Source organism: Sphaerodactylus townsendi, linkage group LG02 (genome assembly GCF_021028975.2).
Source record: "Sphaerodactylus townsendi isolate TG3544 linkage group LG02, MPM_Stown_v2.3, whole genome shotgun sequence".
Classification (NCBI taxonomy): domain Eukaryota; kingdom Metazoa; phylum Chordata; class Lepidosauria; order Squamata; family Sphaerodactylidae; genus Sphaerodactylus; species Sphaerodactylus townsendi.
Window position 1 is genome coordinate 74,140,763 of NC_059426.1, and position 27,228 is coordinate 74,167,990.

Consider the following 27,228-nt stretch of genomic DNA (forward strand, 5'->3'; position numbering starts at 1 on the left):
ATGTTTCTCCTGTATTTGTTCTTAATTGTACTAGGCTGCAAGAATAGTTCCTCCCCCATCCTTCCCTAAAGCCACAAATGAGGCTCCAACCAGTGCCTCATTCAAATAACACCTTCTTGTTGTTTACATTTAAAGTAGTGCAAATAGACTGCACCTTAGGGATTTTTGTTCCAGTCAGACTGTAAATTGTATATGCCACCCCCACATCTGCACTTACAAGACTTTCCTCTTCCTTTGCACACATCCTGTGGGTTGTGGATTGACATTTTATGTAAGTTTGTGTGGCAACACCCTATCCCTTAGCCCCACAGACTTCCAGTTTGGCCAAACAGACCACATTTGTAATATTTTGCATTTTCAGATCTACTAGTTGAAGAGGCATATAATCTGGCACAATGGTAACAGCTCTCCTTGCCTTTCTTTTCTTGGTTAGTTGATTATTTTCAAAATGTGTCCATGATTCCCTACATGAGGTTCTTTTCCTCCTGTTGTAGGGGTGGTGCTTGAAAATCCTGTAAATTTTAAATCACAGATTCCATAGCCAGGGATAATGTTAATGCAGAATTCAAAGTTAAGGCAGATTCCCACAGTTGTCACCTCTGTACTTTTTCATCATTTATTCTACAGGCTAACTGATACCTTAATGTTTGTTTTGGTGTGCCATCATAATTGCAGTTTTGAAAGAGTTTCTTCATTTTAGTTGAAAATACTCCTAAAGATTCCCCAGACTTTCTGGATCATGAATTAATTTAAAAACTATCTCACTATCTCACTAGGAATGGAGTTAAAGTGGTTCTGCAACAGATTTACTATCTCTTCAAAAGTTTTACGACTGAGTTTTTCAGGTAGTAACAGAGTTCTCCTTTAACTATAAGTGGAATGTCTGTAAAGGCTCAGCCTGGTCTAGTTGGGGACCCCTGGGAGGAAGACTCAGATAGAGAGGAGGGGACAGTTTTGGTTCCAGATTCCCCAGACACCGCCTGTAAATGAAGAACCTCACCAGTCATTAGTCCCTGCAGGATCAGGTCTAGAGGCTCAGATGGAGCATGCAGACAGGGATCCGCAGCCAGGTCCAAGCTCTGAGATCTCTCAGTCAGGGTCTAGCTCTGGGACACTTCAGCCTCTTCACAATGAGCCAGAAGGGACTCTGCCAGCCCTGTCACCCCCCACCCCACCATCTCCAGAGCCCCAGGAGCAACGCAGGAGGAGGCTGCATGCTAGGTTACAGCAGAGGAGACACAGTAGCAGATTAGCAGCCGTGGGGCATGCGGACTTGGATGCCAAGTCCTTACAGGAGCCAGGCTAAAGTAACCCAGCTGCCAGAGGTTATTGCACTAGGGAATGGGAGGCTGGCTATAAAAGAGCTGAGCTATAAAAGCAGCTGGCTATAAAAGCAGCTGAGCTATCTTGTGGCAGCAACATTGTGTTTCAGTTTGCAGGTCATTGTCTCTGTTCCTAGCCTTTGTGTTTTCAATAAACAAGTGAACCCATGGAATAACTGTGTCCGGACTGTCTGTTGGTTCCTGGGGGCCTGTCTACGACAAGGTCCCACACTGCTGAATAGAATTGCTTTCTTTTTATTTTCATCTGTACCATCATTTGCAGTGGAAAAAAATGAGTGAGAATTTCACAAATTTCCCAAGTTTGTTACAGTGGATCAAACAGTGAAATAGTAGCCATGATGGGCAGCCATTTGCTCCCAGCTTCAGGAATACTCATGAAGCAAAATCTCAACTTTCTACAGCCACGCATTTGCAAAGATGATTTCAGTTTATCCTTGTTGCCATATTTTTTTATTTGCCTTTCCCTTTCCTGTTAGCGCTATCCAACCTATCACTAGTTGAAATCTCCTCCCATAACTATAGAGCCTTCAACAAAAGACAAAAAATCATCAAATAATTAGGAACAAGATCTACCAGACCACGGCCACACAGCCCGGAAAACCCACCACAACCACATCAAATAATTGTTTATCAAATGTGTCTTGTTTGTTGTTTGGGGCATAAATACTGACTGACATCATTCCGCGGTACCCTAATGTCCTTTAGTACATAAAAATCTTCCTGAGGGATCAAATAGGACACCAATTACATTAAATCCTTCTTGATTAATATACATAGCAATTTCTTTACCCTTATTTGAACCTGATGCAACATATGCTGTTCCCAATTTTGGAAACTGTAGAAGATGACCATGACTTTGTGGAATTCCAGACTTTCCGATGCCATCGAGGAAATTGCTCCCAGGCGCCCTGTGCGCCCCCATTCACGACGGGCTCCTTGGTATACCGAGGAGCTACGCCAAATGAAACGAACTCAGACGGCTAGAGCGAGTGTGGAGGAAGTCTCGCAACAAAGTGGCACGAACAACTTATAGGACGTTTATGAAAGCCTATGAGTTGGCGATATGGAGGGCGAAGAATGCCCATTTCTCGTCCTCCCTCGCATCTGCTAGCTCTCGCCCAGCACAACTATTTCAGATCGTTCGATCCCTCACCTCTTTGGTGGAGGGGTCTATAAATTCTCAATTGGCTATCAGCTGTGAGGCATTTCAGAGCTTTTTTGTAGATAAAGTCGCATCACTCCGCCGGGACCTTCCGGCCTCAATTGATACAGTAAAGGAACTCGAGGCTCCTTCGCCGTCTTTGGGTCCAAGTTTGGACCGGTTTTCCCTACTCTGTGAGTCCGATGTTGACAGGGTCCTAGCTGCTGTTAGACCTACTACCTGTCCTCTGGATCCGTGCCCCTCCTGGCTGATAAAAGCTTGCTGGGAGGAGTTACGACCCCACCTGTTGAATATAGTCAACTGCTCCCTTGAGCAAGGAGTGTTTCCGGGTGGGTTGAAGAAGGCAGTGGTCCGCCCACTCTTAAAAAGACCACTGTTAGATCCTAGTGATCTGACCAATTATCGATCCGTTTCAAACTTATCGTTCTTAGGGAAGGTAATTGAGAGAGTGGTGTTGGAGCAGCTTCAGGGCTTCCTGGAGGATGCATCGGTGCTCGATCCCTTCCAGTCCGGCTTCCGTGCTGGGCATGGGATGGAGACCATCCTCATTGCCATCACAGATATGCTCTGCATGCAGCTAGACCAAGGCGGATCGGCGCTGCTTGTGTTACTTGATCTCACAGCAGCGTTTGATGTGGTCGACCACGACCTTTTGATCCACCGCCTGGCAGCCTCTGGATTGCGGGGCATTGTCCTTCAATGGATTGCCTCATTTCTCCAGGGTCGGGGTCTGCAGGTATGGTGCGGGGTTGAGGCCTCCCAAAGGGCTCCACTTAGTTGTGGGGTTCCTCAGGGGGCCTTGCTTTCCCTGCTTTTATTTAACATCTACATGTGACCCCTTGCTCAGCTGGTGCGGAGTTTTGGGCTGGTCTGTCATATGCGGACCCGTCTTTGGGTCCAAGTTTGGACCGGTTTTCCCTACTCTGTGAGTCTGATGTTGACAGGGTCCTAGCTGCTGTTAGACCTACTACCTGTCCTTTGGATCCGTGCCCCTCCTGGCTAATAAAAGCTTGCCGGGAGGAGTTACGACCCCACCTGTTGAATATAGTCAACTGCTCCCTTGAGCTCATTCTGTTGATGGAGAGGGGCGGCCTCTGCCCCTGCAGCTCTACAGCATTGTTTGGAGTCGGTCGCTGGTTGGTTGAGGTAGAGTAGGTTAAAACTTAATCCAACGAAGACGGAGGTCCTCTGGCTGGGCCGGGGGGAGAGACCAAGGGAATTCCAGCCGCCTATATTGGAGGGGGTCGTTTTGGCCCCGACATCCCTGGCTCGTAGCCTGGGGGTCCGCCTGGACTCTGCCTCGTCAATGGAGAGCCAGGTGGCCCATGTTACCCAGGTTGCGTTTTTTCATCTTCGCCAGGCACGGCAGTTGGCCCCCTATCTCTCCCAGCCTGACCTGGCCACTGTGATCCATGCGACGGTCACCTCAAGGTTAGATTACTGTGACTTCCGGTCGGGACATGGCCACCCTCGGCGGCTTCTGAATTTAGTTCCAGATGCATAGGTGGGATAACGGCAAAAACCTCTAAGGAAAAAGAGGATATTTCCCCTCACAAGGGAGGGGGAAGCAGAGAGAAAAAAGCCTGGGGGTGAATTCGCTGGCGAATTTAAATAACCAGCTGGAATTCCCTCCGTTGGTGTGAACAACATAAGGAACCCACTACAGCTCAGCTGATAAGAGGGGGCCATACCCAGCAGCAGAAAAAACGGAGAAAATACGATGACAGATGAAAAAGGCACTCTACATAAATATTATAAGGGAAAAAAACCCAGTGAACATACAGAAACAGTTTGCAAAATAGAAAGTGAAGGGGGAAAGAGAAACAAACCGTGGAAGACGAGAGAGTGAACTTCGGGCGGAGACATCTGAGAGACAGGGGAAGGTGGCGCGCTGCTCGTCTCGATTTGGAATCTGAAGCAGGGTAAGAAGCGAAGCGAAAATCGGCTGCTTGCTGGGAGACGGTGCGATTGAGTGGGAGAGCAGAAAAGTGGCGGTTACAAGGGCAAAAAGAAAGTTCAGGGGTGAAGAAATGCTAAGAGCTGGTGGCGCGCCCTTTAAGAAAAATTGCTAGGAGCTGAAGCTCCTAGCGCATTGTAAACGTCAGCCCTGAGCATCATCAATAGGCGTTGCCAGAAAGTAAATCAGAAACTAAAACATTGCAAAGGAGCACTGGGATTTCCGGCTAGATTCCTGGCTTGAATAAGAGGAACGAACGCAACACTCTTAACACCAAAACTCAAGCAAAAGAGAAAGGAAAAATTGAAAAACGCTCACGCACCAAAGGAAAAAAAAAATAAGGTTGGACTTGATTTTTATAAATACTGAACGCATAAAGGAAAAGAACGCCCCAACGAGGGGAATGACGTCAGGTACAAAATCCAGACAAACACAACTAAATGAACTAAAAGGCTTAAAGAACGGACTTGGAGACCCTAAAACGCCAGAAAGAATGGCAGACCTCAATGCTAAAATAGAGAAACTATTAGAGGTATCACTCTGCACCCAAAAGGAGACAACTATCTTCCAACAGGAAACAAAAGAAAGGTTAACAAGGATGGAAGAAGAAATTAAAGACCTAAAAAAAGATCTAAGCCAGATTAAAAAATTGGAAGAGACAATTCTCTCCTTCAAAGAAGATCTGAAAGAGAAAGAATCAAGACTGGTTGAGGTAGAAGATGCAGTGGACAACATTAGAGAGCATAACCTCCGGCAAGACGACACACTAGCCATCCTGGAATACAACCAAAAGGAGAGAATGCTGAGAATTAGAGGGGTTCCGGAGGTAAAAGATGAGAACACACTCAGCAGAATAATGCCCCTGCTTGTGGAAATATGGGGACTTCAAAGAGAAGAAATACCAAGGGAAGTGGACCAGATCTATAGAGTAAACACAAGATCATCCAGAAATAGAAGCTATCCCCGGGATATTGTGCTGAGTGTAGTAAGAAAAGACTTAAAAGATCAACTATTACGTGCCAACTCAAAAAAGAACTTTAAATTGGATGATGCGAAGATTATCATCATGAAAGAACTGCCAGTTTCCATCCAGCAGAGAAGAAAGGATTACAAAAAACTGATCAGTCTGCTCAAAGAAACAAATACAATTTACAGGTGGATTATTCCGGAGGGAGTGTCCTTCACTTGGAATGGAAGAAGAATCAACCTGGTTACGGTCCCCCAAGCACAGGAATTTCTACAGAAATACCCTAATCTATCACTACCAACCCAGCAGGAAAAGTAAGAAAAGAGGGAAGGAGGGAGGGGGAATTCAACAATGGTACTTAATGTAATAAGTTGTAATGTAAATGGCTTAAATCACCCAGTGAAAAGAAAAAATGTATTTGCATACCTTCTCAGGGAAAACCCACAAATTAGTTGTATTCAGGAAACGCACATTAAAGATGGAGAGGAAAAATTCATAGACAACAAAAAGTTAGGGAAATTATACCATGCAGGATACAGGAAAAAAAAAAGGGGGGTTGCACTTTACATAAAAGATAATTTACAGCCCAAAGAAATACTTAAGGATAAGAGAGGGAGGTTCTTGGGAATTCAGATAATGTTAGATAATTTACCAATACTGGTGGTAGGAGTGTATGGCCCAAACAAAAAGAAAGCAGAATTCTATCAGAAACTAAAGGAGAAAATAGCAAAAACATCAATACAGGAACTAATTTTATTAGGGGACTTTAACGGGGTAGTCGACCCCAGAACAGATAAAAAAACTAAACACAAAACAGGAAAAGATGGAAATAGGAAACAAAAACATGAGGGAGGGAAACTACCCAAAACGTTTTTCAACATGATGAGAGAATTAAACCTCCATGATTTATGGAGGACAAAAGCAGGGTCACAAAAAGACTTTACATTTTATTCGAACAGATTCCAAACCCACTCCAGAATAGATATGATTCTGACCTCAAAAAAAATGGACTTAAATACAAGAAAAATTGAAATAAAACCCAGAATAATTTCTGATCACAATCCTATAAAATGGGAAATACAAACAAGAAGAGGGAATAAAACATGGATAATGAAAGACTGGAGCGTGAACAGCACAATAGAAATAAAAGTACTCAAAAAACAACTGAAAGATTACTGGGAATTAAACATGGGCACAGTTAAAGATGAAAACACCTTATGGGATGCTCACAAAGTAGTGATGCGGGGGTATCTAAAAAGCCAAGAGATTAAAATTAGGAAAATTAGAGAGGAAGAATATCGGAACTTGGAGGAAGAACTAAAAAAGCTTGAACGGAAACTACAAAAAAGAAAAGAAAAAAAGTCAATAATTAGAAAAATAAAATTAGTTAAAGATAAAATTGAAATGTTAACAACAACTCAAATTGCAAATAATATAATACAAATGAAGCGAAAATATTACGCACTAGACAATAAAGTAGGGAAATGGATGGCGAACAAAATAAAGAAACAGAAAGACAAAAAGATAATAAACCAGATAAGAGAAAACTCTAATTTAATTTCGGAACCTGACAAAATTAAAAAAACCTTTGAAAAATTTTACCAACGTTTATACGCAAAAGTAATGACAGGTAAGAACGAAATAGAAGACTACTTAGACAATCAAAACATGAAACTACTAGAAAAGGAGCAAATAGAAGAGTTAAACAAAACAATTAGTATAACAGAAATTGCCGATACTATAAAGAACCTAAAGAATAAATCACCTGGGCCGGATGGGCTAACGGCAAAATACTATAAAACTTTCAGAGAAGAATTATTGAGTCATTTACAAAGATTATATAACGATATAATGGAACGGGGAACAACCCCCAAATCATGGAATCAAGCCTTAATTACGTTAATCCCAAAGAGTAAAGAAGAAATCCCAGAGACAAAAGACTTTCGCCCAATTTCACTACTCAATTTAGATTATAAAATATTCACTAGCATTCTTGCCAATAGATTCAAAAAAGCCCTCAATAAATACATAAATGAAGATCAGACAGGATTCCTCCCCGGAAGACAAATTAATGTAAACATTCGCAAAATAATTAATGTGATAGAATATTTGCAAGAAAAACCCGACCGCCCAACAGCGATTATATTTGTAGACGCCGAAAAGGCGTTTGACCAAATTAACTGGGAATTTATGACAAGAGTCTTAGTTAAAATGGGAATAGAAGATCAATTCTTAAAGGCAATAAAAGCCATTTATACAGAACAGGAAGCAGTAATTAGAATAAATGAAGAACTTACTGACACAATAAAAATTATGAGAGGCACCAGACAAGGATGCCCAATCTCCCCACTTTTATTTATATCAATGCTAGAGGTTTCGTTAAGAAAAATAAATAACCTGGAATTTTTAGATGGGATAAAGATTAAAAAATATTGTATGAAAACCCTGGCATACGCAGATGATATAGTCCTGATCATAGACAACCCAACAGCTAAGGCAGCTAAAGTATTAGAAATAATAAAAAAAATACGGATATTTGGCAGGCTTCAAAATTAATCTACAGAAAACAAAAATGTTCATGTTAAACATGACCGAAAATGAAAAAAAAGCCTAGAAGCCAAAATTAACATAAAAATGGGGAAAAAATTAAATACCTAGGGATAACCCTAGAAGAAAATAATCAAAACCTGATACATAATAACTATGATATACACTGGACAAAAATTAAAGAAAATCTAAAAAAATGGTCAGGCCTTCAAACATCTCTTTTGGGGAGAATAAGCATACTAAAAATGAATATTTTGCCAAAATTCCTCTTCCTCTTTAGTAATATTCCCTTTATAATATCAAACGCAAATTTTGAAAAATGGCGAAAAGAAATTTCAAAGTTTATATGGGAGGGAAAGAAACCCAGAGTTAGATACAGATGGCTTATCCAAAATAAATATCAAGGAGGGTTGGGAGTTCCAGATTTATTTTTTTATTATTTATTTTTTATTATTTATTTGCGATTGATCCGGAAGTTGAAGCTGGTCCAGAATTCAGCGGCACGGCTTCTGACAGGTGGTGATTATTCAGACCATATCACCCCTGTGCTACACCGTCTGCACTGGCTCCCAGTGGACTTCCGGATCGTCTTCAAGGTGCTGGTAATAACCTTTAAGGCCTTATGCAGCATGGGGCCCTCATACCTACGGGACCGCATCACCCCTTATGTCCCACATAGGCCACTACGCTCGGTGGTGGCGGAATTACTGGTGACCCCTAGCCCCGCGACGATGCGGCTGGCCTCGACCCGGGCCAGGGCCTTTACGGCTCTGGCCCCTGCCTGGTGGAATGCTCTACCTCCATCAGTCCGGGCCCTGCGGGATCTTGGTGAGTTCCGCAGGGCCTGTAAGACAGAACTATTCCACCGGGCCTTTGGAGAGGCTGGCCGCGGCTGTACTGCCCCCCACTGAAATTGGAACTGTAACTGAGGCTGCCAATTTCCATCCTCTGTCATCTTGGTCGGGCCTGCTGTGATTCCATCTGGGCCCGCCTGTTCCCTCCCTTTTTCTTCTTATCTTTCTCTTTTTCCTTGCTTTTTAGCCTTAGGAACAGGCACCTGTTTGATCTGTTTGAACTGTTTTAAACTGTTTGAATTGTTTTAAATTGTATGTAACTGCTGCTGGAGTTTTAATATGTTTAAGTTATGTCGTTTGAGTTGCTGTTGACAACAGCCATGTTGTGAGCCGCCTCGAGCCCTCCAGGGAAGAGGCGACCTAGAAATCTAAACTATAAATAAAAATAAAATAAAATAAAATGTTTCGTGAATGAAAATAATGCTTGCCTTTCCTCCGTTAATTTGTAAAAAAAATCTACATCTTAAGTTTTGGAGAGCTCATTGAGACCATTGACATTAATAGAAAAATCTTTATTTTATTCATTTTAATTTCACTGAAATAACAATAATTTCACTCCCATCCCCACCCTCTCCTAGCCCCCACATCATTTCCAAAATAATCTGCTGTGGGAAATGTAGGAATTGAAAGGATGCTGAAACATAAGAACAGTGCAATTTCTGTGTTCAGAGGGATGTGCATATGAAGAGATGCATGGGAACAGGGAAAGAGAGAGTAAAAAGGAAGCCGAATTTCTGAGTAAGAAATTCTGCACCAGGGAATGGTCACAGGAAGAAAAGAGGAGGGTTAAAGAAGGGGAAAGGAGAATTTTAAGAGAAAAGGAGGAAATAGAGAAGGAGTTTATCTAGCCTCAGTCTGCTGAGCTGGGTAGTATACATTGTCCATGTAGATGATCCACAGATTCAAGATAGGAGACTTCAGAAAGAGCTTCCAAGAAAGAGCAGAATTATCAGCAACTGGACCACTCCTTTTCTTAAAGGGCTTCGTAAAGGCTAGGGAGCCCCTAAGGTTGGCATCAGAGCAAAAGCACTGCTCCCCCAACAATGGAAGCCCTTCAGGGAAGTTTTGAAATCCATTTTTTGTGTTCAAGCCTGGCAAATAAGGGGTTGACAGTTGACATTCTTCCCTGGTCCAAAGGCCTCCCTACCTCACTTTACAATGGGAAAGACTAGTTAGGCCCCAGTGTGTCACCTCAAGGTGCTTTATGCAGAATAGATCGTTTCCCTCCAAATCTGCTTCCAAATGATCCAGGCATTTATATTTACTGAACCATCAAAGTGATCCTACTCCTTGGTCCTAAGCCCCAGAAAAGCAAGCAACTCGTTTACTCAACTCTTTTAATCACAACTCCAGCTATTAGCCACATGTCTGAACACAACAATCACACATCCCACGCTTCGTGGTTCCGCAGTGGTGTGAAAACCTGCTTGAAAAAATGGATCCTCATGGATCCTCATGATTTTTCCACTTGGTCACTCCAAAATCACCTGCATATCACAGCTCATACCCCTAGACACAAGTCTGAACATTATAATTCTGCATCCCATGCTCTGTGGCATCACAGTGGCATAAAAATGTGGTTAAAACACAGCTTATGCCTCTGGCAATATATCTGAACACAACAAGCACACATCCCACACTCCGCGGCACCACAGTGGCACAAAAATCTGCTTGGAAAACATGGATCCTTGTGGATCTTCATGATTTTTGCACTGTCACCCCCAAATCACCATCAAATCATAGCCCAAGCCCTTAGCCATATGTCTTCTTCTTTCATCTTCTAAATTATTTTCCAGTTCAGAACAGCAGGAAGAAACTGAAACTTCAAATGTTTGCTGTAGCTATATTGATGTTACACCACCATCTCCTGCAGTTACAACATAAAAAGCTCACACATGCCTATGGGGTGGGGGTGGAAAGGGACTTGGGAGGGAAAGGAAGGGAATGTCCTGCCCTGCATGGAGAGAAAGGAAGGGAATGCCCAGGACTGCAAAGCTGCCCTGGGCCGCCCTGATGCTAGGAGGGAGGGAAGGAAGGAAGGGAGGGAGGGAGGGAGGGAAAAGAATGCACAAAGGGAGGAACTAGGGGGAAAGGGTAAAACACTGTGAATGGGGGGGGGGGAGAGAGAACGGAAAAGACACACTTTTCTTTGTGATACACCTCTGAAGATGCCAGCCACAGATGCAGGTGAAACATTCAGAACCAGACCACAGCCACACAACCCAGAAAACCCACAACAACCAGTTGAATCCAGCCTTCTACAATACAGTGCAGAGGATGGTCTTACAATGGTATAAAGCAGTGTAGTAAGAGTAGGATATCACATTCAGCCAACAGATAATACATAGCATACAGCAATATAGTTCCAAGTCCAGGATAGGTTGATTGAATACGGTCTCAGAGAACCAATTAAAGAACCTATGGACTGGTGTGCTCCAGCTATTCCAGTAGCAAAAAAGCCTGGCACTGTACTAACACATGTAGACTTGAAATGGCTGAATAAACCAATAAAAACAAGAAATATATTCTTCCCACTATGGATGATGTCCTCCCATAACTAACAGATGTTCACATGTTTTCACTGCTGGATGCTGCCGGCAGATTCTGTTAAATCATCTAGACAGTGCTAAATTTGCCATATTCATCACACCATTTGGGAAATATTCTTTCCACAGGTTACCTTTTGTAATTTGTAGCACTCCAGTAGGTTTTTCAGGTGTGTCCCCCCCCCCCCAACCACCAGTTGGTGGAGAAGGAGTAAGGCTGCCAGTTCCAGACTGGGAAATTCCTGGAGATTTGGGGATGGAGCCTGGAGAGGACAAGGGTCTCAAAGGAGTACAATGCCGTAGAACCCACTCTCTGAAGCATCCATTTTCTCCAGTGGAGTCCACTATTTGTGTGAAGGAGTGGAGAATCAAACCCAGTTCTCCCAATTAGAATCCACCACCCTTAACCACTACAGAAGAAGGCAACCAAGAGATGAGGGGATTGGATGATCTTTCCTTTCAAGAAATTCTGGAGAGTCTGAGACTTTGCAGATTAGGGGGGAAAAGATAGCTGAAGGGAGACATGATAAAGGGTTTTAAAAACATTCATAGGGTGAAAAAAGTGGGTAGAAGCACCCAGTGAATTGTTGGGAAATAGGTTCAGAACAGACAAAAGGAAATATATTTTTGCTCAATGAGTAATTAAACTGTACAATTCACAGCCAGTGGAGGTACTGAGGGCCATGAACACGGGTAGCTTTAAAAGGGAGCTGGATTTGTTCATGGAGAGGTCCATCAGTGGCTACTAGCCATGGTGACTGAAGGGAGTCTCAATATCCAGAGGCAGTAAACCTCTAAATACAAGTGCTGGTAGGCATCAAAAGGGGAGGACAACAGTTTTTACATCTTGTTTTCTCTCCAGGGCAACTGGCTGAGTGCTGTATGAAACTAAATACTGGACCAGATAGATCCGCCTGGACTGCTACAGCAGACTTTGCTTATAGTCTTATATTTTTGGTATTTTTAGGTGATTTTTAGGTGAACAGAGTTGTTAAGGGCTGCAAATTTAACACTGAACTTACTAATTGGTGTCTCTCAGACACAGGGTTGCTATGAGGCTAAAATGGAAGAAAGTTGCCTTGGAGGATGAGCAGAATAATAATATAGCAAACAGATCAAATTATTTGCTAAAAAAAACCCCTTACAAATGTGGTATGGAAGTGAAATTAAAGAGTAATGGTGGCAACTTTCCATCACTGCAAATAAAGGGACTGTTCAACTGTTACATCTTGCAAGGAACTCACAGCCTGAGTTTTGGGAGAGCTGATTCTATGTAAGTACCAGGGAAGGGGAAGTGGCTCAGTGGTAGAGCCTCTGCTGGGCATGCAGAGGGGTTCCGGTTCAATCCCTAGCATCTCCATCTTGAAAGGGTATACTAGGTGATGTTGAAGCCTCCCAACTGCAAAACTGGAGAGCTGCTCTCAGTCAGAGCAGTAATACTGACCTTGATAGATCAATGGATTGACTTAGCATAAGGCAGCCCACAGGTTTACTCATTTATAAAGGAAAGTGATGAGTAAATGGGGTTGAACCACATGGAGTTGATAGCATATCTCCTGGGTCTCAGATGAAAGGTTGCCAGTGAGGTTTAGGGTTGGTATCTGTTCAGAAAAAAAATCCACCTTGTCTACTTCTGTGACTTTAAAAGAAGTGCAATATGGTGAAATAACCAGATGAAGCTTTATGTGAAATGGAGATCAGCTCAGAGACCCGTTAGTACCTGAAGATCAAAATGATATGAAAGGTACAGAAAAAAGAGCCAATCAGATATCTCAAAAGAGATACCATGCTCAGCAGACCAGATCAGGCAGATGAACCAGTTGGACTGAAAGTTCTCTCCAGAAAGAGTCTGTTGAGCAGATCCCTTGTCTCTACTAACTCGAGATGCCAGTGTGTAGGAACGCTGACGAGAAATCTCTGATCTTGGATTACGTCTCATAAATTCTGAGCCAAATATAGCTCCAGGATAAAGTAAAAGACTTGTCTGATTCTTATGCATCTGGATTAACAGTTCATTATTCCACTCCCAGAATACTTCATTGAGTAATACAAATGCTGTCAACCTCTGTTGCCTTCAGTTATTGCCTGTCTTGTGGTCTTGATCAGAGCGGAAAGGTAAAGTATTAGTAGTACTATTATTAGAATTATTGTTGTCACTGTTATAGAAAACAATTATTGTTTTATGTTTGTTCATAAATATATGTCGCCTGTACAGAAACCTTCTTAATCAGAGAGAGCCTCCAAGAATGGATATGTGCTAATTATTTTTTATCTCACCTTTCCTCCAAGGAGCTGTGATGGGATGCATAGTTTTCTCCTCACTCATTCTATCTACACCTAACTGCCAGGACCTGACCTCTGTGTGACTAGTTATGGGACTAATACAGCTATGTTGTAGGTTTCTACAAACTCTCAGGTTTGCAGAACAATCATATCTTCTTTTGCAAAAAAATAATACTGACATTTGCATATGCTTTAGCACCATTTTACGTCACAACAATACAAATGGTATATGAAAATATAGTGGTGGTCACCAGGAGCAGAAGCTGGAGGTAATCAGAGTGCATCTCACTGATTTGTTTTGGGATTGCCAGCTCTCTTCTTCCAGCCTTACACTCTTGCAAGCTGCTTTAACTTGTTTGTTGTGCCTGCCATGATCATCCTCAGCTTATGGTCTGCTATGGCTCAAAAAAGAGAGCTGGTAACCTCGTTCATCTGACTTACCTTCAGAAATCTTTTCCTGATGCTGTTCAATACATGTATAGATTGTTTAATAGCACTATACCTTATTTTAATTGGGTTCTGTAAGTAGGGTTCTAAGCCCTCTCTCTTGTAAATAACATAATTTATCTTCAGCATGGGAAGAGGGCTGAGAGGGTCCTCCATGCGTACTTGCCTGGGGCAGGAGCAGATTCACAATCCGTGCAAATGTGTGATAAACCTGGTTGTTGGGACAGCAGTAAGCAGCAGTAGCACATCTTATAAATGCAGCGGAGGGATGCCTGCATGGATGATGCTTTGTGATTAAATCTGACCTTGGCCCTTTCCCCACTTACCCTTGTCGGAGGGTTGCTGCGCGCAATTCACAGCGTGCGCAATTCCTGGCGTGCGCCCCGGCTTCCCCACGACCCCGCGTGGTCATCAGAAGGTGCCATTTGAAAAGGCACCAGGAATTACGCACGCTGCGTTCTCGCCGCCCCTGAAGTGGGGAGTGTAGCTGGACCCCATGCTACTTTAGGAGAGTAGCGCGGGGCTTAAGGTAAGTGGGGGAAGGGCCAGTGTGAAACCTTAGCTGTGCTTGGGACTCTTTTCCAAGGTTATCCAGGAGCTAGCAATATGCAAGAACTTGAAGTGTGCAAAGCTTGTACTGTTCTATAGCAGTGAGCCTTTCTTTGCCATTTTTATTGCTCTAGTATATAAAGCTGGTTTTGTGACTATGTTAACTGTATCTCTTTTTCAATTGTGTGCCTCATAGGGCAGGTGGTTAGAAAAATGGTCCAGTTGTAGGTTTTAGTTCTGCTTTCACATGGATTGGCTTGCTGCTGGCCAGAAGGTAAGTTTTCCCTTATTCCCACCCTTCTGTGGCTGTCACATTGTGCCTTTGCCTTGTGGCTGTCTCATACCTGTGTCCCTCTTTCCCTGCAAAAAGCTGCTCATCAGAGCACCCTCTTTCATACTCACAAACTCATACTCACTAAACTCACACTCACAAACTCAAACTCACACTTGCCCTGGTCTTGCTTCTGCCAGCTGGACAATAGAGGTGTCTGGGTAATACAGTCGAAGCGACCACCCTTTTTTAATTGGATGAAGTATTCAGAACTAGACACACAAAGTTTCCATTCCAAAACTTTATTTAAATATTACATTTTTATCTCACCCTTCCTTCAAGGAGTTCAGGATGACATATATGGTCCCTCCTTCCTCCATTTAATATTCACAACAGTCCTGTGATGTAGGTTAGATTGTAAGAGACTAACTGAGCAAAAATCTTCCAGTGGGTTTCATGGCAAATGGGGGTTTGGACCTTGTATCTCTCCAAACTTCATTTAACAATCTAACTAAAACACCACACTGGAGGCAGCCCCCAGATCATTCCAGTTGGAAAGAAACTCATAGAAACTACCCTAAAACAAAACAAAGTAGTTTCTTATTCCAGAACCAAGTCAATTCCCTGCCTGATAAATCCCTAATATCTCATTGTTATGCAGGGCCCATTGGTTAGATCAAGTTTCAGTTATTGAAGAGAAAGCTCTTTATTCATGGACTAATTAGTTCAAAGCCAGGCCTGCTTTCCCACGAAAATACTGGACCTCTGTGGTAGCAGCCATACGAAAAAGATTACTTTCTTCAAAGATCCGTTTTTGCATGTAAATAGGCTTCAAGCCAGGCATCTCCTGACTCCTTTAGAGAGCTGTAAAAAGAGGATGCATCTTATTAATTACATTTAATATAACATGGTTGTTTTCTCACATTTTAAGTGGAAAAACCAACATACACAGAAGGCAGGATCACAGCAGGCTGCTCTGACCTATGTACATTCATTGGAATGTGTTACAGGGTAGATCTCATGTATGTGGGTGTGATTCTTTCCATGCAACAGGGAACTCTGCTTTAACTTCACAGTTGCATGGAGAAAATGTTACACATATGCATTTAGTTATACATAGGCTCTATACCCGCTATTGTAAATATACAAAAATGGTTCTAACCTATGGGCTTGGCCTAAACTGGCGTGTTGCCGGAGAGTCAAAGCAAACAAAAGAATAGAAATGATTCTTGATAACTCTAGATACCTCTTCTCAATGGGTTTTAAGTATGAGGAGATGGTCCTTTCCAAGACCCAAAAAGGGATTGGAGGGGGTGACCATGCTCTGGCCGAATCCCCACTGAGAATTAAAGATGGATACAACCAGGATTCAAAAGAAACAGGTTTCTCCCTTCCCACTGCAGCATGTTTCTAGTGAAGACATCTATGTCTATCACAGATTCAAACAATGTGACAATCCCCACGCACACGTGATCGGCTCGGCGGGTCTGTCTGATTGTCATGTTGTGTTGGGGCGGGAACTTTTTTGTCATGAAAATATGTGGTAATGTGAGCACATAAGCATGTACGCACAATATCCCCGCCTATGCAGCTTTCTTCTGATTGGCTATTGTGTTGTGGCGGGATGCGTACTGCTCAGTTTCGTTACCGCGTGGTTTTGGCATTTAATTTTTTCCCGCGTGATTCTGGACTAACTGAGCAAAAATCTTCCAGTGGGTTTCATGGCAAATGAAAACTGGAACACGCTAAGGGAGAAGCAGGCAAACTCCACTGTGCTTCAGCCTCTTTTAGTCTGGGATGTTATATGGGATGGTGTCAAGCACACAGTTCTTTAAAAAAGTCTGGGAGGTCTGTTCACAAAGCATCATATGCAGTTGATGTCTTACTGCCAATAGTACTTACTGTAAAATGTCTGCAAAGGCAGTGAGCAGTGACTTGGTCTGATAGTCAACACCATGCTTGGCACAGAGGGATTTCACCAGGGGGGCCACCTTCCAGTAGTTGTGTCGAGGCATCATGGGAAAGAGACTGTGGGAACAAAAAGGGAGCAGGCAGTTATCTGCGTAGCAAAAGAAAGTGTGTAGCAAAAGAAAGTAATGTAATGTCATTGAGCATGCTGTTGTTACACTCCCATTTTTCCATTTGCTGTCACCTGCAGGAAGCACACATGCCACAATGTCTTCCAAAACTTGGACCCTTTATAACTAGTTCTCAGAATATTCTCAGAACACACGCACTTGAATTCCTTTATCATACTCACTGGTGTTCAATCTGAAAATTCAAGTGCCCAGTATACCAGTCATTGAACCAAGATTGTTCTACATTACATGTTGCAGCCAGCTAAAAAGGAGAGTCAGAAAGACATATGCAGCTGTAGTAAGCATTCCATAATCTTATTTATTCTTACCCAAGCTCCACCCGAAAGCTCCCGTAATTTACTGGTATGGGACTGGTAACCCTACTCCCATCTATGTGAATCCACCGGAAGAGGTCATCTAGAGATTTTGGCTATGTTGCTGTCACTACACAGATGCCAGATACCAGAAAGGCTGTGGAAACTGTGAACAGGTGCCTGGAGGCAGAATTATAATCTAATCATAAGCACTCTAGATAACATGTCAGGATCCACATATATCCAAGTATGTGTAGCCTAGTACAAAAAAAGGACTGGTGAATCCATCTTCAAATTTTCAAAATGTGTGTTTGGAAAAGGGGAGGGGGGGTATCCATTTGCAGCTTGATGCTACAACATAGTCAATACCTGAGCAGAGACCCAGTCTAAATTCCTGTCATAGTCAATGTGCATTGGGATGTGGTTCATTTGGGTGACCCAGATGAACCAAGAACCTTGCAGGAACCTGTGGAGACAAAAGTCTTGCTGTCAGTTAAGTGGTAATTTTTGGCAAGGGCTATGCTACCTCACATTATAGGGCTGTACATGTCATTGAATGCTTCTTGATATAGGCTGTTTTGGTTGTTGGGGTTTTATTGTTTGGAGAAGCATTCAATCTTGTGAACCCATCTGCACTGATAAATGTCAGACATATAAGTATAAAACATTAAAATCGCCTTGTTATTGCTGCCCCATATAATAATCAACTGATTGCTCAATAACATAATTCTGGCTTATGTCCAGATGTTCCGTTCCCCTTTCTGCTTGTATCTATTTTATTGATACTGTAATGGGCTGAGGGTACCCTCTCATAGCACCAATTTGCTGCTAAGTGGGGAGATGGCCCCATGTGTAATTAATCACTGCTATGCACGATTTCACTCAGAAGACCTTCACAGCAGCAATCTAATATGGGTGGTATGTCCATTTAGCACACCCCGGTGCCAGGTTGTTTTATGTGAAGGGTAATATAATATTAGATGGAAATGGATGCTCTAAAAGCAAGAATATAGTCGTTCCGCTTCTGGCTAGCTGCCTTTTTTCTGTCCTGTTAGACCCCTGTTTATGGTGAAAGGTAATCTGTACAGTTTGCTACTCAGTCTCTCCCTTTCATGACAGTAGGTCTTGGGGCTGTTTGGGGGCCTTGCAGGTAATTGCAGCACACACAACTGGTAGGTTTGACTCTGTATATTACAGATTGAAGTCAGTGTGCACACACACTGAGTTTGTCTGGTCCAAGGGTCGTATTTATGGCCAATCAGCACAATAAAAATGAAACATTTTGTGGCTGAAATATAAAATGTTTCCTGCAGGTATTCCCTGCAGGTTTTTGCTCAAAACATTTGAAAAAAAATTTTTTCCTCAAAACATTTTTATTTTGAAAATGTTAAACTAGTGATTTTCTTTCCTAAAACATTTTCAAAACAACTGGTTGTGGTGGGTTTTCCAGGCTGTGTGGCCGTGGTCTGGTGGATCTTGTTCCTAACGTTTTGCCTGCATCTGTGGCTGGCATCTTCAGAGGTGTATCACAGAGGGAAGTCTGTTACACACTGTGTCCCACAGTTTTTTTTCTTCAAAACAGTTCCTGTTCACTGTGCAGAGTGCAGGAAATGTTTAATTTTTTCTGCCCGATTTAGAAACTTTCACTTTTTTTTGCACCCGCCATTTTCTGCCACTTGAGATCCTTTACTCTGTCTGCCATTTGTTGTGTTTCCTGCAGAGGTTTCATCTGATTGCAGAGCAGACATCCACCATTTCAGTATGCAAACTACGTGAATAAAATTAATTTTGCCTTCCAATTCCATGCATGTGTCATTTTCTCTTCCCCCCGCCCCCATGAGATGTCTTCAAAGCTATGAAGATAAAATATGAGAATCACAGCCAATTCTCACATCGCATCTTCATAGATTCAACAACACCTCATTAAAAATACCCCCTCCCAAAAAAGGAAAAATGTCTTATGTGTGGAATCAGAAGGCAAAACTAACTTTATTCATGGACTTTACACATTGAAATGGCAGGCGGCTGGGCCACGACCCCGAAAGGTCTGTGGGAAACACATCAAATGGCAGACAGCACGAAGGATCTCAAGAAGCAAAAAAATGGCAGGCAGGACAGAGCAGCAGGGGAAAAAACCATTTTGAATAGCAACACTTTAATGTTATGCACTATGCAGAAAATAAAACCCAAAAAGGTTCTTTTTGAAATGTTTGCAAAACGTCTTAAATGGTCTGTACAGAAAAAACCTATTATTTAAGTAATTTCCCCTAAATGTTGTGTGTCGTGTGTGCACAGTGAAAAAACAGACAGGGAGTTGTGCCTGCCCCGAGAAAGAAACTTCATTCAAAGCAGGTGGGTCTTTCTGAGGGTTCCAAAAGCCAGCTATCTTCTTGGGAGTCAAATGCCAGTTGGGCCCACTTGTAGTCTAGTTGCCTAACTTCCTGAGGTTGTGCTAAAGCATCTACTTCTGAACTCCTCTATAACTCTGTCTATGCAGCAGCAGCAGCAGCAAAACCTTTATTAGGCATAAGTTAAAATCTCTACAAACAATAATTCTGTACATAGGTACAAAAATAGTCTAATATCCAGGTTGTAATAAAATATTATATACAAAACATCGGATATATGATACATTGTTTGGTGTCAGTCCAATAAAATCTATTACATTCAGGAACGGCTCACGGTTGTCTTTTTATAAAATCACATGTAAGCCCGTGTCTTTATAACTTATATAACTACCTAAGCTCAGGTTTTTGGTAACATTTGTTGTTTATTACTTTTGCTAGGAAAGTTGCAACCTTAAGAGTTATTTCAGGGGAAACTCTGTCTATGAATGCAAAAAGCAATACACTGACCAATATGTAATGCTACCTGCCTGTATGTGGCAGGGAGAGTTTCTGAGGTATGGAGGAATAGTATTTGGTGATGTCTTTCACTTAAATGGAGATAAGATATAATAATACGGTCTATAAAATATAATAAGAAAAAACATGTTTCCTATTGGAACCAATGGAAACAACAATTAAATAATGAAATTACGGTAAGATTAGTAACAAGTGAAGCACAACAACTTTGAAATGAAAGCAAAATAAAATAAATTGGAATGAAAGGAAAATCAAAACATTTTATCCAGAACTAAACTGATGAAGTGCATCTCAAAATCTCCATTGAAAAGGGGCATACATAAAGGGTTGGCGATCATCTTTGAGATCCTACTTTTCAGTGCTTAAAGGCTGTTGTTTGCACACAGACACACAAAATGCTGGATTTGATGAACCTTGGTCTGATCCAAACATGCTTGAACAGAAGAGTGTAACAGAAGAATTAAACATTTTGCTTAATCCCCTGATTTAAGACAAACTGTTTGCTATAAACATAGTCAAATTCGGGCATGAAAGAAAAATGGCCAGTCATGACTAGTGCCATGGTAAGCATCCATCCTCCATGACTGAGCTCTCCAACATACCAGGCAGAACCTGATCTGCACATGTACCTGAGTCTCTCTTCTGACATTAAAACAACTTACCCAAAAGCTCAATACATAATAAATGTACTCCTTTTTAATGTTTCACAGGACTGTTCATTTTGCCACACCATATTAATGTGAATACCCTTCTGAAATGTGTCTTTTTGTAATCCATAAATCTGTACACTAAAAAGCAATAGCCAATAAAAAGTTTTATTACCTCGCTATCCAATAGTGCGCCATAAAGACCTTAAATCCCATTAAAGGTATATACATGAGAAAAATCCGGATGTAGAAGGTCAACATGAAAAAGAACTCCTGCCAGATAGAACATTAAAAAAATTAATTAAAAAGGGAATTCTCTTAAACCATTACAACTTATCATTTATGTGCCTGGGGGCATTTTATAAATTTGTATGAGAGTTGCTTGTTAAAATAATTGGAATATTGGATTTGTATAGCATAAAACTGGATTTACATCTCTGTCCTAGCATGAAGCTCACCGTGTGACCTCTGGCCAGTTACTTTGTCATAGTTTAAGGTTGCCTCTTAGGACTGCTGGGATAATCAACTCCATGTACACCAGCCTGGGTCCCTTGGAGGATAAAAGTGGGCTGAATAAAACCTTCAAGTCTGAACAGGACATAATTTGAAATTCCATTATCCATTTAGCTTTAACTTTAACCTAATTCCTTACCAATTCACATCAAATTGTCTATTTGTTTATCTATGCCACTAAAAATGGCAGAGTACCCATTCTAGCATGATGTTCTTACATAATTATTTCCCTGCAGAGGAAAAAAATTCCGTTAAACAGGGGGAAACATTCAGATAAACTGGTCATTTGGGTCTTTTCCTTTAGGACCTGTCTTTTCCTTTAGGACCACTGTATGATTTCACAGACATCTTTTCAGCTGTATCCCCCACTATATTAGACCAGAAAGTTTCTGGAAAAACTGAGAGCTGTCTCTAGAGCCCCTCCAAAATCAGACCAAGGCAAAGGCCAATAGAATACCCCATCCTCACCACATGGTACTTCACTCAAAATAGTTCCTCTTTCTTTTCACCAAAAATGGAGGAACAAGTAAATGGTGTCCCAGAGGCAAAAGGTGGCTTTCAAGGGATTTCCATCACCCCCACCATATTCCTTGTCTCAAGATAAGCAGTCAGAGACAATGACTTTGCTTTCAGTTTGTGGTAGGCAATTCCACTCCTGGAAGAGAGGGGATGTAATTTTTGCCAATAGTGCTCTCTTACTATAGCCACTTACTTTGACTGTCATGGATGGATATAGATGACTACAGAGGGAAGAGTAAATATACATAAAGTTGAGCTACAGTCATTATGGGGAATACTGGGCATATGAATTTGCAAATATAGGAGCCGTCATGCTGGGACAGATCCATGTTCTATCCATTCCAATATCTTGTTTCACACAATGGCCAATCCAATACCCTGAGAAGGACTACAAACAGGACACAGGGTTTAAAGTTATCCACCCCCTCCTCTGCACTTATAGTCAAGGGTGTTCTTCCTCTGGACATTAAAGTTCCAATTTTATCATTGAGAGTAATAGCCAGCCACCAATAGTTCTGCATTCCCTGTCTAATCCCTGTCTTGAAGCCAATTAAACTAGTGGGCATCATTAAATTTTGCAGTATATTCACTTCCTTTTGCCTGTCCTGAAAATATAGCTCATCAGTTTCACTGGGTACCCTCATATTTTAATGCCATAAGAAAAGAAGAAAACATCCAATCTCTTCAGTTCTTCAGTCTCATTTATAACCTCTGTCATGTTCCCCAACTGAATTCATTGTAAAGTAAAAAAGCACTGAACTCCTTAGCCTTCCATGATCCATTTTAGTGCTCTTTTCTGCACCTGTTCCAGAATTACAGCATCCTTTTCAAGATGTGGCCATCAGAACAGTCCACAATATTTCAAATGAAGTTGTATCACAGATCTAAACAGATGCATTACACCACCAGCTGTTCTGTCTTCTAAATCGCTTTCCTACTAATTCCTAGCACAGTACTTGTTTTTCAATGTTTGCTGCACATTAGGATCGCCAGATCCAGACTGGGACGCTCCGGGAGATTTGAGGATGAAGCCTGGGGCTGGCAGAGACCTCTGTGGGGTACGATGCCGTAGAGCCCACTCTCCCAAGCATCCATTGTCTCCAAGGGAACTGATCTCAGTAGTCTGGAGATGAGCTGAAATTCACTGGGTCCTCAGATCCCACCTGGAAGCTGGCATCCTTTCTGGACGTTGAGTTAATGTTTTCTTCAATCTACTCCCCATGACCCAAGATCACTTTCCTGGTTAGTTATCATTAGCTCAGATTAATGATGGGTATGAGTATTCCTGATGAACACTTGAAATTATTTGACGGGACATTTGCAAGTGTTTTACAGGATGTTTACAATACTGTTGCATGCACACACATACGTAAAAATACAGAAGCATCTACTACCATCCCTCTCCTTTCACCACTCCAAAGCCACAGATATCACTTATTCAAAATAAGTGGGCATTAATTCAAATTATACCTGGCTTTCCCCGGAAAAGCCAGGGTCAGGAGGGTCATCTGGCAGTCCTTGGCCAATGGAAATGTCTGCCCAGTGAGCCCCAAGCCCTGCAGGACCTGGCTCAGTTCCTCAGGGCCTTTGAGGCAGAGATGTTCCACCAGGCCTATAATTAAGAGCAACAATGGTTTCTATACAAGCTGCCTTCCCGTACCCCCTTTTTTTCTTTTTTCTCCCAATTTCCCTTTCCCCCTTACCTCTCCTACTTCCTTATACCCATTTCCCCTTTCTTCCCCTCCCCTTGTTTCTTCCCTCTTTTTCCTTTTTTCTTCTCCCATCTTTCCCTCCCTTTTTTCCTTTCCTTGTTGGACCTGGTTGAGGAATATAGCATTTCCCTTCATTCACTGGATCTACCACTTTCATCTCGTTGAAGTTTTTTATCCAGCCACAACATCAGGGGTGCAGTATCATTTTTGATATCAACCACCAACTGTGAAGATGCAATTACAGCTGGAAAAAAAGGATGATTTTAAATTTCACACAAATCAGCAATTCAATAATATACTCAACAAGAGAAAATAGGTGTGTGAATATTATTAATGTGATTTCAATGCACACTGTTTGCAAGGGTCACTAAAACAGGAACGAGGGATACGTACCAACCATTTTTTCCTTGTGTATATGAAGTAGAATGTAATCAATTGAAAGAAAGGAACAACTGCTCCTGGAGCAACCACTAGAGAAAAAAACAAGAATATTGCCATTACAGATCAAATAGTCTTTGGCTTAAATCTTCCCTCTGCCATGAATTTGCAGAGTTTATACACACACACACACACACACACACACACACACTTGCTTGTATACATATTATTTTCTGTGGCAAAGGGGCCTTTGTTCAAACACATTTGCAGGGTTGTTTTCTTTTTCTTTTCTTCTTTTTCTTTTAGGGGGTAGTGCTTCAGAAAGCTACAAAATTTGTTTAAGCAGAGAGGGGCAAAAATGTACATGTACAGTGTAGCCAATGATATGTCCTAGGATAAATTGCCTAAGGCTTGGAAAGTTGCAGGACTCAGTTCCAGCCAAGCTGGGCGTGGAATTGAGCCCTGAGTGTGGATTGGCTGACTACCAGTCCCCCATCACCCTTCCCCACCCCAAACACCAAGCTGGACCCATTAGGCAGTAGCAACTTACCACCCACTGCCCCACTGGACCTGGCCAGTGCCCTGCCCAGCCAGTGCCCTGCCCAGCCTCCCCCGCAGGTGCATCTTTATCACCCAGGCCCACTGGGCTTTGTGCAGCCACCTGGGCCCAGCGACTCCTGCTCCCGCCACTGCAAATGCCACCTGACTGTCCTGTACTGGCCATGGCCTGGGATTATCAGTCCTTTGAGTTCCATCCCACCTACAGGCCCCCCAAAGCCTCACCAGCAGAGACTCACCACTGAGAGAGGAGGACCCACAGAATGCAGCAATAGGGAAAGGGCCAGGATGGTGCCTGCCAGTGAGGCATCTCAGTGAGGCACAGGGGAAGGGCACAGAGGAGGTGGTGCAGGAGGAGGGCAGCCCGGAGAGCCACTTTGGGTCCCTGAGGGAAGGGCCAGGGAGTGAGTCAGGGACTCTGATTGGCCAGGGCCAAATGGGGGGGAGTTGTAGCAACTCTTTTAAAGGTTGCAGGGAGGGGCAAGGACACTGTTCATAGATTAACCTTCCCCATTGTCTAGAGCCCATTTTATTTTACCATTAAATGGGCTTTACTGCTAGGCTATCATATATCTGTCAAATCTTTAAAAGACTATCCTGTATTCAATAGAATCTTAATTCTGAACCCTACTGACTAAGACCAAGCTGTAATTCCTTACAAAGTTAAGGGTACACTTTCAAAGGAGCTTCCCATGGTTCTGTGTTTGGTAAAAAATGAATAATGATATGATATGAGAAAGAAGGGGCCTCAAGCATTGACAACAGTTTTTCTTCACAAGTAAAGCATACCCACTTGGCATAGCCTGCAATTCCTCTTATATTTTTGTGTGGATAAATAAACTGGAATCAGCAATGAAGGAAATGTGGGTGGATTTTTTTAATTAAAAAATTGAGAAATGGATTCTGTACAAGCAGAGAAACTGCTACTCTGAATTCCAAAACTGTGAGAAATATGGAGGTCAACACAATAGTGGAAATCTTTAAAAGTAGGACCAGTGTTCTTCCTGCTTCAAGTCTCTGCTATTTTCCAGGTGATGGAAGAGTCACATTGGATGCATTAAGCATAACCCCATTGGTCAACAGTGGTGGTCAGAGATTTGGAGCGATGGCAGGGAGATGGGTGAACAGAGAAGCCGGCAGTTGGGGTAGGGGAGTTAAAAGGGATTTTGAGGACAGAACAGAAGAGGAGGTATTCAGCAAATGAAATTGGCAGGAAGAATAAGAGAAAAAACTGAGGACACAGGAGAAGAAAGTAGAAGGAAGTAGGAGTCAGAGTAGGATAGCATATTTACTCCAGTTCACCTCTGGGAAATCTCCTGGCCCCAGCAATGAGGCTCAAAGTGGGGAGAGGATGGGGGTGGGGATACAAGAAAGACTGCAGAAGGGCCAGCAGTAATAAGGCAAAGAGAACCCCTTTTCATCTCATCTCCACTCGCATTATCAGGGAGCATGCCAGTTGGGGTAGTCCCATGAAGTGTGATCTCATAGTCCCATGAATGGCTGACAAAGCATAGAGCAGTCTCCTGTTTCAGCCATTCTTTAGGCTGCAACAATAAACCTGTCAGGGGCTTTTATAACTGGCATACTGTTAGAAGCCCAAAAGTGCTTGAAAAATGGTAGGGTAGTTCCCCATCTTTTTCTAAGCATCCTAAGTTCTATGAAAGCTCTGCTGTTGGAATTGCCCTAGCTAACGTGCTTGCACTTTTGTGTGTGTGTGTGCTCGGGTGCGCCATCAAGTCACAACTGAATTATGGCAACCTCGTGGGGTTTTCAAAGCAAGGGACTTTCAGATGTAGTTTGCCATTGCCTGCTGCTGCATCACAACCCTTGTGTTGCTTGGAGTTTGCCCCTCCAAATACTAACGAGGGGCAATTCTGCTTAGTTTCTGATATCTGAGAAGATCAGGTTGGCCTGCAGCTGCCCACATCAGGGCATGCTGACATAGTCCTGATGATTTCTGAAAAGGTGTTGGGGGTGGGGGTAGGGAAGAGACAGACGCTGTTCTTTCTGCTGCAGTGCTGGGCCTGTTGCACATCCCCACTTTCAAGTTTATGAAACCATGCTCTGAGTGGCATATAAAACAGGGCCCTGGCAGTTGCATAATCTGCAGTGCATTGGGTTGTGAAGGTAGTAAAAACACTCACCACTGAAGTACTTGTGCTGGTAGTTATAAGGCATGGATTTCTTCTTCATTTTCCCAAGCTATGGACAGACATAGCACCACAATAAACAACTTCACAGTAAAGGCAGGACCTACTATATTTCTCATGTTGTCCTTAAATGCATTCAGACCTATAAGTTCTTTCCTCTCATTCATTCCTTCAACAAACACTCATAGGCAAGCCCTACATTTCTGATTCCACCGTTATTCGACTATGTCTGAATTTACCTTAATCTGTGCCTCTGGTTTTAACATCCCTCCAGACACATAACTCTGTAATATGGACAACCCAACACACTTGGATGAGGGATCCAACTAGCCATAGCTAGCAGCAAAGGGTGGTAAAGTTGCTCATTTGCCAGGGGAGTAGAGGAAAACAGAAGAATGGGCTCAGCCTTCTTTCTCTATCACTCTGGTAGTCAGGTACAGGTGAGGCAGGAGCAGCCAGCGACTCATGTCTGGCAAGAGTGGGCTGCAGCTATTTCTGCAATTTAGGACTTTTTTTTAAAGGGGGGAGCTGCTTCTGAGAATCCAGCTAAACCTGATGGCAAACTCATG

General features: G+C 42.5%; 1 protein-coding gene across 2 annotated transcripts in view; it reads right to left on the reverse strand.

Moving 5' to 3' along the window:
- Nucleotides 1–27,228, reverse strand: part of LOC125426611 (acyl-CoA (8-3)-desaturase-like) — a 181,856-nt gene that overhangs the window by 130,283 nt on the left and 24,345 nt on the right. The window contains exons 6-12 of one of the 2 annotated variants that reach the window (XM_048485115.1): nucleotides 26,654–26,711; nucleotides 23,967–24,043; nucleotides 21,005–21,102; nucleotides 17,688–17,784; nucleotides 17,187–17,266; nucleotides 16,829–16,954; nucleotides 15,220–15,790 (exon numbers count right to left, since the gene is read on the reverse strand). In XM_048485115.1, the coding sequence (XP_048341072.1) occupies nucleotides 15,727–15,790; nucleotides 16,829–16,954; nucleotides 17,187–17,266; nucleotides 17,688–17,784; nucleotides 21,005–21,102; nucleotides 23,967–24,043; nucleotides 26,654–26,711 (600 nt within the window). In that variant the 3' untranslated portion in view covers nucleotides 15,220–15,726. Of the gene's footprint in view, nucleotides 1–15,219; nucleotides 15,791–16,828; nucleotides 16,955–17,186; nucleotides 17,267–17,687; nucleotides 17,785–21,004; nucleotides 21,103–23,966; nucleotides 24,044–26,653; nucleotides 26,712–27,228 lie in introns of those variants that run through there. The other variant, XM_048485116.1, reaches the window with a different exon arrangement.